Genomic DNA, 20038 nt, shown 5'->3' with positions numbered 1-20038 from the left:
CAGGAACTGATTATCTGCCTTAATGTGTCTCAGCGAGTCAAGACCCGATTTTGGACTCCCTCCTTACTTTCTCCTCTTTCTGTTTTCTTTTCCTTGCCTATTTATTTGTTTAAATATTGTATTTATATTCCCTTCCCTTCTTCCTCCGTTCCCTCTACCCTCTCTACTGTCATTGTAATTGTTTCTTTGGTTCATTGTAAGCCGCTTAGAGGCTGCTTTATGTGATAAAAAGCGGGGTATAAATGATCTAAATAAATAAATAAATAAACTGTATTGGAATGTTCTGATGCATTTTTATATAGCGAACAGCACTGGTATATTTAATGAAGTGTGGTATACCAAATACTCAGACATAAATAGACAGCTTACATTAATAAATCTAGCCTTTAGATCAGGGGTGGGCAACCCACTCAGGTTTTCAGGATTTACCCAATGAATATTCATGAGATCTATTTGCATATAATGTAGGCAGTGCATGCAAACAGATCTCGTGCATGACTGGGTTGCAGCTCTCACAAATTGAGGTTGCCCACCCCTGCTTTCAATTGTAAGTTCTGTTGGAACATGAAAGTATCTGTTGTTAATGGATGTGGTTCATCATTTATTAAAATTTTCTATACCACCCTAACGCACAGGTCTAGGTGGTGTACAGATTTAAAAACTGAAATATCATAAGGAAAGGAAAAGAATACAATAGTATCAGACAGGAAAGGGTAATACATTCATACAGCAAACATAATCACAATATCATACATCACACACAGGTTGGTATACTGTCTCTTCTCTTAAGCCAATCAATGAAAAGACATGAGCTAAATCTAAATAAACTAGTGGAACCCAGCCGGTTTCCTCAACAATGAAACGGGCCCTAGAAAGGCTCTCTTGTAAGTGATTTTTTTGTCTCTCCCCTGCCCTCCCCTCCATGTCCAGTGATTCTTCCCTTCCCTCCCCTCCCCTTCCATCCCATCCCCTCCATGTCCAGTGATTCTTCCCTTCCCTCCCCTCCATGTCCAGCGATTCTCCTCTTCCCTGCCCTCCCATCCATGTCCCGCGATTCTTTTCTCTCCCATCCCATCCCATCCGTGTCCATCGATTCTACTCTGCCCTGCCCTCCCCTCGATGTGTCGCGGTTCTCTCTTCCTTTGTACCTCTTCGTTTTCTGGCTGGCCTGGCTGGCTTCCCTTCCGTTGGTAACATCCTGACATCAGCTCGCCTCCAGCATTCCCTTCCCTCTCACTGTTCCACCCTCTGACGTCATTATGTTTTGACTTGAGGGTGGGGCAGTGAGAGGGAATGGAACGCTGGAGGCTGGCTGACGTCATGAGATGTTAAGAAACCCAGGCAACCAGACAGCGATGGAACGTTGGAGGTGTAAATTATTATATAGGATATGAATCCAGTTTGTAGTAAATGTGTATGTACATGTGTCTAATTTTAACTAGATCATAAGGTCCCCATAAAAAGAATTCCATAATACGACTGACACATTGAGTAGGAAAGAATCTAGCTTCTGAGGTTCAGTTCTGTATTCCTGGACAGCCCTATGCCTTCTAAAGATGGACCAGCAAGTTATAGGTGCCATTCTGAGAAGTATGACCCATTGAATGCAAATGTGATGCCAGTCATTAGGAGCTGCATTTGCAAACTTTTTGTATCATACTCTAAAGCTGTGGTTCTCAACTCAGCCCTTGGGCCATCCAAAGCCCGTCAGGATTTTAGGATATTCACAATTAATATGCATGAGATAGTTTTGCATTCAATGAAGGTAGTGCATGCAAATTTATCCCCTGCATACTCATTGTGGATCTCCTGGAAAGCTGACTGGCTGGGTGTGTCCCAAAGACTGGGCTGAGAACCCCTGCTCTAAAGGCCTAAAGAAGAGAATCACTTTGTCCTGAGAGTCGCTAGCTACATCATTATCCAGGCCAACACATGTGTTGAGTCTCGATCATCCTTAATAAACAGGGTTTTGTTTTCCATCTGGAGCATCGTCCATTGTTTTTGAGTCATCTTCGCTCTTTTGCTACATGGAACTCACATGTGTGACATACAATAATGGAACACTGGCAAAGGCGGGCAGAGCCACTCTGTTTCCTTGTGATGTCACAATGACAGATAACAAATGAATCTCCCCGGCAGCCTTTTGATCCAATGGTGGAGAAGCTTGGGTTGGTTCTTTATTCTCACCTTGCTTTTTACTCTTGGAATATGCTAGTTACAAAGAGCTAAGCAACATGTGACTCTTTCCAGCTATTACCTTTTTAACTAGACTGTACGATGAAGCTCAGTCTAAAGTGCTCTTTAATAGGAAGAAGCTTAATTTAATTCTTGGGTTCTGCTATAGTTGGTCTACTAGAGCCCCCAGAGGATAGAGCAGACATAAATTCTCCTTCAATAACCTAACCTTTTTCTTGTTGTTGTTAAATATTATAAGCTATGTTCATCCTATAATTGAAGAAAAGGACTCGGGGATATTTAGTGAAAATGATCTTTTCTATGACCAGTAGGCTAAAATTAATCTACTAGGTAAATAAAGCAATGCCCCAGCACACAAACACAGTGTAGCAGAAGTACCCACCATCTTTCTAGCATTTGGTCAGCACTAGCCATCCAGACCCACAGAAAGCAGTCCCAAAATAATCTGAATGTGCATTTAATCCTGGGGGGAAATTCTTCTTATAAATAATATAACATAGAGAAAAGGGTAGGTTGGAAAAGGGGTGAGGGTACATATCCAAAGCCAGCCTGGGGATTTCAACAGCCACAAGCAGAGTCTTTGAGTCTGGCTATCAGAGCTGTATTAATTGTCTTATTAAAATGCCTATTAACCATTCCTCTGCATGATCTGTCTACCCTGCCTTTCTTTCTATACAAGTCAGGAGAAAACGTCACTGTTCCTTTAATAGTGATCTTGATCAGCCTTCGCCTCAAGGACCCAGGACAAGACTAAGGATCTAAAAATAGCCACAAAAAGGCAACCTTTGAAGGCAGCGGGGGCTGGAGATTGCCGTTGCAGACCTGTTACGTGCCTGCCGGAATGGAGACTGAATTAAGGCTGGAGCTTCAATCCCCTCCCTAGCCGGGGTGGGGGGGATCCTGCGAGGGGGGACTGCGCCATCTGGCTTCCAGCTGGGATTTTCTCACTCTTCTTCGCAAAAGAATTGGGCAACACGGGAGGCGGGTTTGCTTTTTAGGATGGTGATGATGAGGATGGTGATTTACCAGGAGCAAGAGCAGCTGATCGGTACAGGGCAAGACTAAGGTTGCAGTACTGACCCTCTGAAAAATCCGATCACTGGCCTCGGCTGCAATGCTTTTAGCAGCAGACCTGCATTTCTAGGTTTTTTTTTTTTCCCCTCTTTAACCTCATGCTCCTCTATCCTTCGATACTGCATCCGGGAGCAGATATATAAACCAGCAAAACACAGAGGTTACTGGAGAATCAATCCTAAACACAACTGATAAGGGAGGGTTTTTTTTTTTTAGGCGTCAGAGTCCCACCCACAAACACCAACCCCTCCTGGGCAAGAGTGTGTGCCAACCAAGGTGTCACCTAGGAAGAAGTGATGTGTGGCATCTCTCACTGATGGACTGGTAGGAAATTAGCTGGATCCTAAAGCCAGATCGTCTGTTCCTTTCAAAGCCCTGACGCGTTTTATGCCAAAATATTAAAAAGTGCCCCACCCCCACCCCGAAGAGGTGGTGATGTACAGGGGACATGTGGAGGCGGAACTGTTTCATGCATTCATTTTACTAGGCTAAATCGGTACGTGCTCCAGTGCTAGCTGTAAGTCGCTATGGGTCGTCCTGGGGGGGGGCAGCACCAATCTTAGAGAAATAAAAAAAATGGAAACGGATTGCATTGATTTAGAACTAAATGAAGGAACAGCAGGAGTAAAACTCGAATAAGTAAGGACGAGAACCTGGGGTGGTGTGGGGCAGAAAAAGTCAAATATCGAAGCATTTTCTAGTCAGTGGAAGAATCTCGAGGAGACCCCCCCCCCCCCCTTGCAAGGCTGGACCGATGGTCCTTTTCCCGGGGGGGGGGGGGAACCTCCACAGCTAACTTTGAAGTTCCTGCACACTTTGTCAGTGTTTGCTGCTGCTATTTAGCATGCAGTGTCAGGTCTGGTGTGTATTTAATGACACAGCTCGCTGGTGCCTCTCTGTTAGCTCACACCGCCTCTATCTATCTCCCTCTCCCTCCTTTTGCAGGATGCCTCACAAGGGCTGAGAGAGAGAGAAGGAGCGAGCGATTCCCAACTCAGACCCACCAATGCAACAACATCCAGAGACCGTTCTTCATCTAGCTCCAGTCCGGCTAAGCCGAAAGTGCTAATCCAAGCCAAGCTCCCAACGGGATTGGATTCCAATAATAATAATCCTTAAAAAAATAAACCAGACACCGAGCCAATCGAAGGAAGATACTCATTGAAACCTCAGCGTATATTAAACAGAAGAAGCCGCCTTGCTGTCATCCGTCCTCACTTTTCGTGTTGCCCTGAGCGTTCTTTTCTGATGCCTCCTGCTTGTCGTTCTCCAGGTCTTCGTCTGGCTTGTGTTTTTCGTTTCTTAAAAGGTAAGGGGGGTGCTGCCGATGAGCTGTTGGGAAAATCATGCAACCAACTGATTTTTTGCTTGCCAGGCGTGTGTGAAGTTTAAAGCTGTTTTGTTGTAAGCCTGTTGCTGCAGATTCACCTGCCTTTTGCCGTGAGATCTCTTTAGCAGGCGGTTGTAAACGTTTCTGAGTTGCTTAAAACCGTGCAGGGGGAAAAAAGAAATGGCGAAAATGCTTTTTTACTCGGGTTCTCGATATACCAAAAGTAACACTGGCCTCATAACAAGAAGCTGTTTTGGGAACCAGGAGCCCTCCTTAACCTTTTATTACAGAGTAACAACAAGACGATGTCTATAACTTGATTTTTTATCGAATTGATGTGATCTCTCTCTTTCTCTTAATAAATAGCTGAAACAATTCAACTGAAGACGAGCTAATTGTCTTTAATAATAGACGTTGAACAGTGGCTGCTGTTGCAGAAGTCAGTGCTATGGGATGTATTGATTTATTGATCATGTCCCTCAGGGCAATAAGTCAGAATAAAGTTGTTCTTATAATGATTTCTTGGTTTGCCTTTCCTTTGAAGGTTTTGTAGGGTTCTTTTAATTGAACCCCTGATGTCCAAAGATTTGAATCACCTGGAAATGTTCTATTAACGTGGCCTTTAAAAATAGCTTATTGGAGGGGGGGGGGGGGGAGGGAACAATTACAAGAAATACGGTTTCCTAAGTTTTGTCTATTCCGTTTTGATGGCATTAATCGTCTCCCTCCCCTCACTCCAAAGTTGCCCTTTGATGTTGATTTTTGCAGTAGTAAAGTCACGATCCAAAGACTTTTTTTTAAAATCCTTCATACTTCTACCGAATCTGTAGCAGCAGCAGGCAAATTTAGATCATTCAACGGTGTCCTTCCTACTCATGTGTCAAAGCATTTGCTGTGCAAAAGTGCACCCACACGTCAGCTTTCGTGTACTTCCCTACAAATTATATAGTAGAGGAATTATTTAAAAAAAAAAAAAACAGCGTCTTGCAGCAATAGTCTAGGTTCGTCCGGATCCATTGGACCTGGGTTGGCTAAAAAAAAGTTTGCACAGTGTGGACTGGGGAACTGCATCTTGATTCAGTATTATGGACTTTCCCTCCTGTCCTATAGGATCCCTAGCCAGTCTCAATGCTTGAGATGAATTTGAATATTCATTGTGGAGATCCTGATAACCTGACTGGGAATGCCCCAGGGCAGCTGTGGGAACCAATGGTGTGGAGGGAGCTAACTCACTATTCACACACTAGTATTTTACAGCAGGGGTTCCCAACATAGTCTGTTTTTTTTTTTAAAGATTTCCACAGTGAGTATGCCTGAGATAAATTTGCATGCATTTTCTCCATTGTATGCAGATCTATTTCATGCATATTCATTGTGGGTATCCTGAAAACCTGTGACTGGCTAGGTGTGTCCTTCCATGTTAAATTGTACAGTGCTGCGTAACCCTAGTAGCGCTTTAGAAATGTTAAGTAGTAGTAGTAGTACTGCAGTCTGGTGTTCCTGTGGTACTGCATTGCTTTTGACTCGTAACCACTCGCCTCCACCTACCCTCCTCTCCTCCTTCCTGTACACATTAATTGATTTGATTTGCTTACTTTATTTTTTGTCTATTAGATTGTAAGCTCTTGGAGCAGGGACTGTTTTTCTTCTATGTTTGTGCAGCGCTGCATACGCCTTGTAGCGCTATAGAAATGCTAAATAGTAGTAGTAGTAGTGTGTCTTGTGGACTTAGTTGAGAATCCCTGTTGTAGAGCATGCTCAGCCCTCAAGGATTTAGTTTTCCTTCTTGCTTGTTTCCTGTTGGCAGGTGCATTAATGTTTTGGGTTTCTTAGTTTGTCACATGGTTGAAAGCATTCTGTAACAAAGACGCCAGGTTACCCAGTTCCAGGCTGGAGATGTGGAACAGTCCTGGTTTTCTGACCACCCCCATCCTGGAGCATTATGGGACGTGCAGCATTGATTTCAATGGGCAGAATGGGGCACTACAAATCCCACACTGTTTTGGGTATAAGTTCGGTGTGGTAGCCGTGTTAGTCCACTTTTACAGGTAATCAATAGAAATCAAACAAAACAAAATAAAACATGGAAAAGAAAATAAGATGATACCTTTTTATTGGACATAACATAATACATTTCTTGATTAGCTTTCGAAGGTTGCCCTTCTTCGTCAGATCGGAAATAAGCAAATGTGGTAGATGACAGTATATATAAGTTCAAAACCAGGACTTGATATTTCTTCTGTAACAAAGCTCTAGCAAAATAGTGACTTTATGCACTTTTTTGAAGGCTCCTCCGCCCAGTTTTTAAAAATTGCTTTTAGAGCATACCGTTTGCAATTAAATAAATCATTTGTTTCTGTCGATCTGCATGCGGTTTTGTGATCTAAGAAATGAGTGGTTAGCTTTGGTTGCTTCCTTCTGATACAGGAGTTCTTCCCCCAGTCTTCGTGACACACCCACCCAGACAGGTTTTCAAGATATTCACAATGAATATGCATGAGATAGATCTGCATGCAGTGGCAGTAGTGCATGCAAATATATTCATGCATATTCATTGTGAGTATCCTGAAAATTTGACCGGCTGGGTGAGCCTGATGACTGGGTCGAGAATCATTGCTCTGAACTCTTGTGTTATGATTCCAGATTTAAATTCCTAATCAACATGAAGATACAATAATATATACATACAATCTTTTATTATATATCTTGCTTTCATATTGTGTTAAGGTTCATTGAAATAGTCTATAAAGTTGCATCACTATATATATAAAAAATGACTTTTTTTTCTTTCTAGATGTTACTGATCTGAAGACAGACTGGTGTTAAAAGGAGCACAGCAGTCTGCTCTACCAAGACCTGGAGCCATTATGGCAGCAGGCGTGGCAGCTTGGCTGCCCTTTGCAAGGGCTGCAGCCATTGGATGGATGCCAGTGGCCACTTGCCCTATGCCACTGGCCCCGGCTGATAAGAACAAGAAACAGGATGAGCTGATTATCCTCAATGTAAGTGGGAGGCGTTTTCAGACTTGGAGGACTACCCTCGAGAGGTATCCAGATACACTGCTGGGGAGCTCGGAAAAAGAATTCTTCTTCAATGAAGAGACCAAGGAATATTTCTTCGACAGAGACCCAGAAGTGTTTCGGTCCATCTTAAATTTTTACAGAACAGGCAAGTTGCACTATCCAAGGTACGAGTGCATTTCTGCTTATGATGAAGAACTTTCCTTCTATGGGATCCTACCTGAAATCATTGGAGATTGTTGTTATGAAGAGTACAAAGACCGAAAAAGAGAGAATGCAGAAAGACTGCTAGATGACAATGATTCGGAGAACAATCAAGAAGCCATGCCCTCTCTTAATTTTCGCCAAACTATGTGGCGAGCTTTTGAAAATCCCCATACCAGCACTTTGGCCTTAGTGTTTTACTATGTCACAGGCTTCTTTATTGCAGTGTCCGTGATCACCAATGTAGTGGAAACCGTTCCTTGCGGCACAGTGCCAGGAAACAAAGAGCTTCCCTGTGGGGAGAGGTACAGTGTTGCTTTCTTCTGTTTGGACACTGCTTGCGTTATGATTTTCACAGTTGAGTATCTGTTGCGACTTTTTGCTGCTCCTAGTCGTTACAGGTTCATGAGGAGCGTCATGAGTATCATTGATGTGGTAGCAATTATGCCCTACTATATAGGCTTGGTGATGTCCAACAATGAGGATGTCAGTGGAGCGTTTGTGACTCTACGGGTCTTCAGGGTCTTCAGGATTTTCAAATTTTCGCGCCACTCTCAAGGCTTACGGATCCTGGGCTACACTCTGAAGAGTTGTGCTTCTGAACTTGGCTTTCTTCTATTTTCACTAACTATGGCAATCATTATCTTTGCTACAGTGATGTTTTATGCAGAGAAAGGGTCATCGTCTAGCAAGTTCACTAGCATCCCGGCTTCCTTTTGGTATACCATTGTTACCATGACAACCCTTGGGTAAGTATCGCATTCTCTCAGTCACTGGAGAAAAAGATAGTTGTTGCTGGAAGTTCATTATTTTTCAACTTTCTTGTTGTGGTGGTTGATTTTTAGTGAACTAATTTGTGCTGTCTCGTTTCCTAAAACTTATAGCAGAGTTATAAATATATTTTTGTTCTTCTGGATATTTTAATCCGTCTCAGGCAAGCAAATTAACTAATTTTGTTCTGCGATGGTAATGAAAACATATACAGTAATAAGAGACCCTGGAGTGAATCAGTTTTATGTATGATTGTATAGTCTCTGTGGATCTGTAGGATGTTGCGTATGGACCTTGATGTCTCTCTTTGCAAACACATTTGAATCCTTTTCTATTTCTAACAATATTTTTAAGAAATGATGTTCATCTGGACAGCAACATTTTTCCATTGAGATTTTTCAAGTTCAAGGAGTTTTTTTTGCTAGGTGCAGTTATCAATTATCTGGTATGAGAACCATTTATTTCGGGAGGCCTGTTTCTTCTGACAAAAATCCCATTGCGGTCAAAAGAATTAGATCATTTCTAGGCAACTTGGTGTCATCACCTTAATTATTTTAACAGGCTTCTCTTTCTGCATTTACTAAGAATTTAAGTAAACCTTGCATATTCCATGCCAAATTCATGCCTTATAATATTCTAATCCAGATAATTTTTTATATTGCTCTTTCCTTATACAAGGATTTCCCTCCTGTGGAGGAGTGGCCTAGTGGTTAGGGTGGTGGACTTCGGTCCTGAGGAACTGAGTTTGATTCCCACTTCAGGCACAGGTAGCTCCTTTTGACTCTGGGCAAGTCACTTAACCCTCCATTGCCCACTGCATTGAGCCTGCCATGAGTGGGAAAGCGCCGGGTACAAATGTAACAAAAATAAAATAGATACTATTGGAGATTCTACATGGAATGTTGCTACTATTGGAGATTCTACATGGAATGTTGCTATTCCACTAGCAACATTCCATGTAGAAGGCTGCGCAGGCTTCTGTTTCTGTGAGTCTGACGTCCTGCACGTACGTGCAGGACGTCAGACTCGCAGAAGCCTGCGCGGCCACATTGGTGATCTGCAAGGGCCGACTTCCACATGGAATGTTGCTAGTGGGACTCTGGGCAATTCACTTAACCCTCCATTGCCCCATGTAAGCCGCATTGAGCCTGCCATGAGTGGGAAAGCGCAGGGTACAAATGTAACAAAAATAAAATAGATACTATTGGAGATTCTACATGGAATGTTGCTATTCCACTAGCAACATTCCATGTAGAAGGCTGCGCAGGCTTCTGTTTCTGTGAGTCTGACGTCCTGCACGTCAGACTCACAGAAGCAGAAGCCTGCGCGGCCACATTGGTGATCTGCAAGGGCCGACTTCTACATGGAATGTTGCTAGTGGAATAGCGACATTCCATGTAGAATCTCCAATAGTAGCAACAGTGGAGGAGTGGCCTAGTGGTTAGGGTGGTGGACTTTGGTCCTGGGGAACTGAGTTCGATTCCCAATTCAGGCACAGGCAGCTCCTTGTGACTCTGGGCAAGTCACTTAACCCTCCATTGCCCACCGCATTGAGCCTGCCATGAGTGGGAAAGCGCGGGGTACAAATGTAACAAAAATAAATTTATTAAAAATGAAAAGGCCTGTAGGAGGATCCTACTGACACAGAATAAGCCAAATAGATTTCATATCTAAATTCTTCAGTAAATCCAGACCGGGGCTTATCAACATAAGACAATTCTGTTCTCATTCTGAGTTGCTTTCTTCAATTTTTTTTGAATGTTATGTGTCATTTTTGATTAGAAGCATATCTAGGTACAGTTTTGTCCCTTTCTTTTTCTAATGACATGACTTCCTCTGGTAGAAACCTGCTTCATTTGTTTCTGTTATAAATAGTCAATCTGTCTATTATGCATGAGCTAGCTGGTGAAGCAATACCTTTTAATAATGGAAAAGTATAATTTGAGCACTGTTGATCAGACAAGATAATTTAAATCTCTGTCAGGCATGCAGGTGAAATCTTTGCACTTAAGGAATTCACTCAGGGGTCCTTTTTACCAGGCTGTAGGAAAATAGGCCCTGTGCTAGCGACAGGGCCGTTTTTCTTGCATGCCAGGGCCCTGTTTACTGCAGCGGGTAAAAAGCTCCCCAGACAAACATGGCCATGCGGTAAGAGAACTCTTACCGCATGGCCATGCTGTGGGGATCCCTTACCACCACCGATAAGGGCCATAGGAGCCAACTTAACCAGTGGAAATAACCCTTCCTTGGACACATACAAGGAATTTTCTCAATATTGGGGGTGCTCAAGCACCCACAGAGTCAGCTCCTATGATAAGGGCTCCCACAGTAACCCGGCGGTAACCAGGCAGCATGCGGCGATGCCCATTTACTGCCAGGTTACCGCCGTGCAAGCCATTTCCGTTGGGCTGGTGGCAGTCCCGATTTTAGCGTTTGGTAAGCCTGCTTTGGGCTTCCCGACGCTTTGTAAAAGACCCCCCCTAAGTTATTTCCACACCGGCAGGGAACTGGTTCCATGTTTTCAGGATAGGCTGATCTTATCTTGGTTTTGCTCCACCACACGCATAGACAAGGTGACCATATAAAGGGAGGTGTGGGGTGGGCGGGGGAAGCAGGTGCAGTCGGTCCTAGCTTCCCCCCCATTGCTTGCTTGGACCTGTAGTCTACATTCTCATTTTCCTATGAAAATTAGAACTACATCTCCCTGCATGCAGTGGGATGAAGCTGGGACTGGCTGTGCTTGTCATCCATGATATGGAGTCAATTTGAATTATGTTGGGAAAGCAATGGAGGCTCAAAAAAACAAAAACAAGAAGACTAGATCAACAGGTCTTGAATAAAAGTTTGTTGATTACCCTATCCTTTTGAATTCTATCTATCTATCTATCTATCTATCTATCTATCTATCAGGTGTACAGTAAGAATAAATCAATTAGCAGAATACTTTAGAATTTAAGCACATAAGATAAGACACATTAGGTTAAATCAAAGGTCTTCTAACAGTGCTCAATCCAGGTCCCAAGTAGTTGTCAGGAGTTCAAGAAGATTATCTCTGGGTGTGGATAAGGAGGAACAAATCAGTGGCTTTTCAAAGTCTGCATGGCTATTAATAGTTTACAGACTTTTCTTCCCGCAAAAGTTGCCAAAACCCCCTTTAATTCCAGCTAAGCTAACTGCCTTGGCCATGTCTTCTGGCAACAAACTCCACAGCTTAATTGAATGCTGAGTGAAAAAAAAATACCTTCCCTGAGTTGCAAGTGCTCTATTTATTAGTTTCATGGAGCTTAGTAACATTTGAAATGGCAAATAACCATTTCATATTAACCTGCTCCACCCCCCTCATGATCTTATCGACCTGGCAAGAGTGCATCATATTGGAGGGCTGATTCATTGCTTGTATTTATTTATTTGTTGCATTTGTATCCCACATACCAGACAAAGTATAAAGACAATTGCAGAATGTATCTTTCTATAGTCAGTGAGATAATGCATTTCAAATTTCACTGAACAGGAATCTGTGGGGCCCTTTTACGAAGCAGCGTAGGCACCTATGCGCACCCAATATGTGTCAATTTGGAATTACCGCCCAGCTGCCACATGGCCCAGGTGGTAATTACATTTTTACACACGTCCACTATGCGCGCCAGAAATTATTTTTGTTTTTCGGTGTGCGGGCGGTAATTGGCATTGGAACGTGCATTGACCATTACCACCCAATTAACGCGTGAGACCTTACCGCTAAGGTCTCAGACCCAAAACGGACGCGCGCCAATTTTCATTTTGCCATATGTCCATTTTTGCCCCCCCCCCCAAAAAAAAAGGCGTTTTTTTTTACAGGTGTACTGAAAAATGGATCTGCGCATGTCCAAAACATGCGCCTACACTACCGCAGGCCATTTTTCAGTGCACCTTAGTAAAAGGACCCATGTGTATTTCTCTGTCATTACACGCAATGCTTAGCCATAAACACTACCAGACTGACGTTTACCATTCCATCCTTCTCCTTTCCTGCAGAAAGCACAGGACATACTATGGCAGGGGTGCTTAATGTTAGTCCTTGAGAGCTGCAGCCCAGTCAAGTTTTCAGGATGCTCCCATTCATGAGATCTATTTGCCTGCACTGCCTCCATTCTAAGCAAGTAGATCTCGTGCATGTTCATTGTGGAAATCCTGAAAACCCGACTGGGTTGTGGCCCTCGAGGACTGACATTGAGCACCCCTGCACTGTGGTACGTTCTGGACCAAACACATCATTCCAGTTTGATCAATGGGAATTGAATGCTGTACTCCTTTCATTAATTTCAAATAATTTTTTAAGGCTAAAAAGGTTCCCTAACCTTCGATTTCATCCTGCCGTACATTCCGCTCTCATTTGGAACAGAAGAACTTACATTTGCTTTATAAATCTGTGGCCTAAACTGAATTGATAACAAAACACCTTGTGACTATTTTAATCTGTGTCCCATTTATTGTAGATATGTGTTTATTAAGAACAGAAATTCTTTTTACCAACTTATTTGGCATATAGAATTACAGGTGTGCAAGCCAGAAGGGACTGAAGTTTGTTTGTTGGGTGGGTTAGCCATCAAGGAGTAAAACCAAAAAAAAAAAAATATATATATATATGTATATATATCAAACATATAAACGGCGAGTGACCGTACTCACTCGCAAATGCGCAGTAGAGACCTTCTCTGCCCCGCCCCCGCGTCAATACGTGATGACGGGGGGCGGAACACAGAGGGTCTGTACTGCGCATTTCTGAGGGAGGGACACCGCCGTCTAACGCTCCCCCACCCGAGTCGCCGCCACCACCCACCTTCTACCTAGTCGGACCCTCGCTCCACTATTGAAACAGCGAGTGTCCGGGAACGCAGCACTGAGCTTTGCTGAGCTGCCGACATCGCCCTTCCTTCTTCTTCTCTGCCTCTGTTCCGCCCTCGACGACGTTACGTCACACGAGGGCGGGACAGGCAGAGAAGAAGAAGGAAGGCCGACGTCGGCAGCTCAGCAGAGCTCAGTGCTGCGTTCCCGGACCCTCGCTGTTTCAATAGCGGAGCGAGGGCCCGGTGGAAGGTGGGTGGTGACGGCTCGGGGGGGGGGGGCAGCGGCAAACTCGGCAGCGGGGGCGGGCCCTTCAACCCCCCCTTCCTATAATAGCCCGTTTTTACGGGCTCAAAGGCTAGTATATATATATATTGAGGGTGGCAACGCACTGTTTCCTTCATGCAGTTTTCAGGCAACTTGAAGCCTCTGGAAAAACTGTAGTGAATGCATTGGGTAGTGGTACAGTTTGCTTTTTTTTTCCATTGGAAGGAGAGACAATTCTTGTTTGGGTTATTTTATATAATTCTATGTCATCGTTGGCTTCTGAGGAAGTGCAGTTTAGTTAAAAAAAACTGGGTTTGCATTCTGACAGGCAGATGATCAAAACCAAACGCCGGCGCTAGAAGCTGTTAGCGCCTTACTAGCACCGGCGTTTACTACCACCCCATGATCAGAGCCCTCGAGCGCGCGAAACAACGCGCTTGAGGGCTCTTAGCGCAAGTAGCATGCAAATGCATGCTAATCAGTGCTTAACGCATTCATCCCCAATGATCAGCGACCAGCGCGCTGAAGATTGGGTCGCTGGCCCCGACAAACCCGCCAGCTCCGAGCTGGCGTTACGGTTTGCAGATCATTGGGGAGGAATGGTGAGCCCTGTCCAGCATGCATTTGCATGCTGGCAGGCCCCCATTCCCCCCTACAGCAAACCTGCCAATGTGGGCAGTTGAGGACATCCAAATTTTGGATGTTTCTGCAATGGGCAGTTAAGGACGTCCAAAATTGGATGTTTCGATGAGAAAGACGTCTTTCTCATCGAAATATCTAATTTTGGACATCCTTAACTGTCCATTGCAGAAACGTCCAAAATGTGGATGTCCTCAACTGCCCCGTCGCTATACCTCTGACACCCCTTGAAATTTGGCCGTCCCTGCAACAGGGGAGTTGAGGACGTCCATCTTTCGATTTAAAGATGGGCTTCCTTCTCTTTTCATTGGTCTCCAGCTCAGACCTGTCAAACAAGTGCAGGAGGATTCTCCCGCACTTCTACTCCATAATCAGAGATAATTGCGCTGCTTAAATTTGCATGCATTATCTCTGATCATAGGTCTAATAGCGCCCTGCGCTGTTCCAGCGCTATTTTAGAGCGCTGTTTGGAACAGTGCGGGGCTTTTGATCATCTGCCTGTAAATGCCCATGCTGGTTTATCCTACTAAGTTGATCACTAACTTTCAAGTTCGACTGCGCCTCTGAATTTTCCAGGTTTCAATTCTTTGCAGGTTGTTGTGGCTTTTTTTGGAATTAACGTGAAGATTGTACAGAGATCCTGGAGTACCTGAGCTTTTGACAGCTCACATCCGAAGGACAGGCTGACACAGTTTCAAAAACTGGTGTATCACAACATATTTTTTCAGTTTGGCCCACCAAAAAGGCATCACAATCTTAAGAGTTTGGCTTTTTCTTGGCCTCTCAAATTTGAACAAGTATAGAAATCTAGTTTTTCAGGATATAACACCGCAGTTTTGCCAAAGTAGATTTCTTCAGCAATGTAATATCACTTCTGTTGAGGTCCGGTGATGAGGTTATGCCAGATAAATTATTTTGTGATTCATCTGGAGTCATATTAATATTTCCAGGTTCAATATTCAGGCTGTTAGCCCTAGAAGTTTAATCAATTGTAGGATAACATTCCTTATCCAAGTCACTTTTTATTTTCTTTCTCATTGATTCTCTACCGTCCTGAATAGATAGGAATACAAGTTTGCATGGTTAATCCAACACTCAGCCCCCTTTCCTCTCTCCATTTCATCCAGAAGCTAAAATGAGCAGGATGGGGAATGAGATTTGGATTTAGCTCACATCTTTCCTATAGCAGTTGAAGGTAAGCTATGTTCAGGTACATTAGATATTTCCGGATTCTTGGAGGGTTTACAATCTACAGTATGTTTGTACCTGGGGTAAAACACTTAACCCTCCAAGTGATTTGCCCCAAATTATAAGAGCATTAGGGGGATTTGAACCCTGGCCTCCAATCTGCTGGTGTAACTATTAGCATACTCTTCCAGTGCCCGGCCAAAAGTATAATTTCAGAAGGAAAAGGAGAGATATCTTTTTATGTGTTAACTTGCTTTTTGGAGCCAGTGTACTCAAAGGGAGTTCATACATATTCATTATGGATAAAGTGAAACCAGGCCAGGTGAGGCACCCAGTGACGTAGGAAGGGGGGGGCGGTCCGCCCCGGGTGCACGCCGCTGGGGGGTGTCGGCTCCGCGCTGGTACACTGCCCTCTCTGCCCCGGAACAGGTTACTTCCTGTTCCGGGACAGAGAGAGCAGTGAATCAGCGCGGAGCCGACACACCCCAGCAACGTGCAGTCGGGACGGATCGGCCCTCCCACCCGTCCCTTGCCGCAGGTATGCGCTCCGGGGGGGTATGTGCTCCGGGGGGTGTGCTCCAGCTGGAGGAGGGTGCGCCGTGCTGCACCCGGTGGGGGGGGGTGCGCAGCGGCGACCCGCCCCGGGTGTCAGCTTCCCTCGCTACGGCTCTGGGGGCACCCCCAATGATTTTTGACTGAGGACCTCTGTGTACTCTATTAACGAGGACCCCAGGTTTCACTTCTTCTGTAGGATTAGTGCAGTCTGGGGAAGGAGGATATTAAAAAAAAGATAAACTGGCAACTGTTAGTTTTAAACAAGCCTTTGCTGTTTCTGTAGAATAAGGGATTGTTGGAGGGACTCATTGGACATTTCCAAGCTCTAGTTGGCTTGTCCTACATTAAAAAAAAAAAGTACACAGAGAATTCTTTCACATTTGAAAGAAGATGAATGAAAAGTACTTTAAATGAATCTTGAATTCAAAGCAGCACCATCCTTAAAAAGACATTTTTGCAAGGCTAGGGATGACAGAGTGATTATGCAGTGAACGCAGCCCTAGAGCTTTATTCATCTGAACCAAAGAAGTTACATGCAGTACAGATAAGATATTCAGTAATAATAATGAGGTTTTCTACAGCAGTTGCGCTTCGGCTAGGATTTCAGGATCAGGAAGACAGCCACTTCTGGGGTGCACACCAACAGATCTTCACAGTGTAGGTTCGCTGCCTGCAGGAAATGAGATGGAAGAGCAGTACTGTTCTAACCAGGCTTCTCCTGAGAAGAGTATGGGGCTATTTTATTAAAAAGTGTGCCATGTGTGGGCTTAGCATGTGAGAAAAGGTTTACGGCAAAATGTGCTAAAGCGTTTTCTGGTAATTTGCTTGTGAGGGTGTTAATTTTATTTTTATTTTTTTGTTACATTTGTACCCTGTGCTTTCCCACTCATGGCAGGCTCAATGTGGCTTACATGGGGCAATGGAGGGTTAAGTGACTTGCCTAGAGTCACAAGGAGCTGCCTGTGCCTGAAGTGGGAATCAAACTCAGTTCCTCAGTTCCCCAGGACCAAAGTCCACCACCCTAACCACTAGGCCACTCTGGTAATTTGCTTCTGAGTGTGTTAATTGCATTCTATGTTTGTTTTTTTCAGGAGGGGGTGTATCATGAGCGTGGAATGGGTGCAACGTGTTTATCCAGCTATCGCATTGGCATTAGCGCACACCCGAATTCTATATAGCATGACTTACGTTGCAGGCATAAATCTGGTCATTTTCTGGATTTGCGCACACAACTTAATGAGTTAACAAGCCAGTCAACGCTGATAATTGTCACTTAACAATCAATTATTGATACTAATTGGCATTAATTAGAATTTACACACAGCGCTGTCTAAGCATGTTCTGTAATTTGATGTGTTAAAATGGGGTGTGGAATGGGCGGGGTCATGGGCATTTCTCAAATCTATGCACTTAGTTATAGAATACACCCAGTCTGCACCTTTAGAAATGATAAGTAGTAGTAGTAGTAATTTAGGTGTCGGGATTTACAACAAGTTTACCAGCGACTACATTTAGGGACATGGATGAGCGCTCAGTGTGTTCTATAAACCAAATGGAAATTTAGGCCTATTCTATAAAGTACACTTAAATGTAGGCATATTTTTTTCTGCATGGATAACACAGATTTAATGTGGATGTATTTAGTACTTCTTAAATAGGAGGCAGTAGGTTCTCCCACATTACTATTTTTGCAGGTCCTCACATGCTAATGGAAAAAATTAGTGTGAGACCTGTAGAATATTTCATTCCTTTGTATTGAGAATGAAAAAAAAGAGACCCCCCCCCCCCCCCCCATATTTTATGAAGTGGAGGAATGACCTACTGGTTGGGTTGGTGGACTTTGGTCCTGGGGAACTGAGGAACTGAGTTCAATTCCCACTTCAGGCACAGGCAGCTCCTTGTGACTCTGGGCAAGTCACATAACCCTCCTTAATCCTCCATTGCCCCATGTAAGCCGCATTGAGCCTGCCATGAGTGGGAAAGCGCAGGGTACAAATGTAACAAAAAAAAAAACCATGTTAGAAATGGGCTTAGCACATGGGAAAGTCCTGTGTTAAAATGCGCTAATTCTATTTCTTAGTGCATCTGAGTAAAAGGGCCTCTTAGTGACTTATCCAAGGCCATCAGTGCATCCCCCTCCCCCCATATTTGAGATGGAAATAGTCTTTACTTCTGCCCCTGGGCTTTGAGTAGGCGAGTATATCCCAGCCAAGCTTCTTCTACAGTGCAGGGGGGCCAGGCACAAAGGGGGCCCACATATAGCCATTCTTGTATTTTCTGAGGTGGATTTCCCCCCCGTTCTGGGGGGCCGCTGTCTCTGAGCAGTAGAACAGCACATTTTTCCTTCTGGCAATGGCATTCCACCCTACTGTCTTCAAAAAGCTTATCGGTCTAGTTACCCACTTTTCATTTCTGATCTACCCTGTATTATAGGGCAACAAGGTTTTTTTTTCTGTTTTCTTCACTTTATTCAATAATTGTACAGAATACAATCAATAGGCAACAAAGAATTTCTAAATGAAATACAGTACTATTTAGTGCACATTATGGAGGGAAGAGGTCACATCAAAAGAAAATAGAATTTACTACAATAAAGAAAAGGGTATAAGCCTTTATCACCCCCCACCTTTACACATACATATACACTATATTCTCTCTCTCTCTCTCTCTCTCTCTCTCTCTCTCTCTCTCTCTCCATCTCTCTCTCCCTCCATCTCTCTCTCCATAGATCCACATCATGGAGCGGAAGAGTCACATCAAAGAAATAGTAGATATTCAAAAACTTGTTGTCCTAACTGTTTCTCCTATCACAAAAGACCTAAAATTAGATTTAAAGGACAAGTTAAAGTCAGGAGAATTAAAGAAACAAACGGGTCAATAGTCAATGTGATTTAATGAGCCGGAAATGATTTCTGGCTAGTTAAATCACCTATCGGGCTAACTGCTAATTTTTAGTTGCACTTAACTGATCCATTCCAATGAAAATAACCACTTAGTGCCGAACTGAAAGCTGACTTTTGGGGGCGTTCCCGGGGTGGAGTCAGCTTTTGGCACGTTAAGGGATGATATTCAGCAGTTAACCAGTCAGGGTAACTGTATTAATAGGACTACATGAAAGTCAGTTCTATTTTTCTATGGTACCCCATAGCCCATTGTGATGTCATAATGTCTCATTTCACCAGTCTAAGAGCCATCCTTATCAGTGATGTCACAATGGCTTGATTGTCCTATTGGTTCACTTTTATTACGTATAGCAGTGATTTCAATTTCTAGAGACATTTCTTTTTTTCTTTAATTAAGAAGGGAAGTTATGAATGTGGGCTACCTTCAAGATGGGCTAGTTTACTGTAAACCCCATTTATTTATTTTATTTATTCATTTTCAAACTTTTATACATAAAATGGGACCTGTGCTAAAAAGCACAAGTTATTGGTAAAACAGCATGTCTTAATGGTAGCCCATGTTGATAATTATGCCCCTCAATTCTTAAATTTGGTCCCTAAAAAAGATATTGTCATTATCATAAATCAAGGCTGGCTGGGGATAAGAGACTGCTATGATATATAAGGAGCTCAAAGTAATTTCAAGAATGAGAAAATAAAACCTAGAATTTCTCATGACCTAATACAGTATAAGAAATGTATTTTGGACCAAAAAAAAACCAATTAGACCAGAAGATGAAAGCAAAACAGAAGGATGCAAGGACGTTGGGGGACCTTTTACTAAGCTGCGGTAAAAAGGACTCTGCACTAACAGCGGCGGCCATTTTTGCCAAGCGCTGAGGCCCTTTTATTGCAGCAGGTAAAAAGGCTGAAAAGAAATGGCCATGTAGTGATTGAACTTAATGCATGGCCACGTGGGGGAGGGGGAAACACTTAGTGCTACCCATTGAGGTGGCGGTAAGGGCTCCTGCACTAACCTGGCGGTAACCAAGCAGGATACAGCACTGCCCGATTACTGCCAGGTAACC

General features: G+C 43.6%; 1 protein-coding gene across 3 annotated transcripts in view; it reads left to right on the top strand.

The window, feature by feature from the left end:
• Positions 1–4221: 4221 nt before the first annotated feature.
• Positions 4222–20038, top strand: part of KCND3 (potassium voltage-gated channel subfamily D member 3) — a 328170-nt gene continuing 312353 nt past the window's right edge. For all 3 annotated transcript variants that reach the window (XM_030221906.1, XM_030221905.1, XM_030221907.1), the window contains exons 1-2: positions 4222–4579; positions 7395–8573. In XM_030221906.1, coding sequence (XP_030077766.1) covers positions 7468–8573 — 1106 coding nt within the window. In that variant the 5' untranslated portion in view covers positions 4222–4579; positions 7395–7467. The remainder of the gene's footprint in view (positions 4580–7394; positions 8574–20038) is intronic.

The sequence above is a fragment of the Microcaecilia unicolor genome, chromosome 12 (genome assembly GCF_901765095.1).
Source record: "Microcaecilia unicolor chromosome 12, aMicUni1.1, whole genome shotgun sequence".
Lineage (NCBI taxonomy): Eukaryota > Metazoa > Chordata > Amphibia > Gymnophiona > Siphonopidae > Microcaecilia > Microcaecilia unicolor.
The sequence above is the reverse complement of the archived record's forward strand: the minus strand, read 5'-3'. Positions and strand labels throughout refer to the sequence as shown.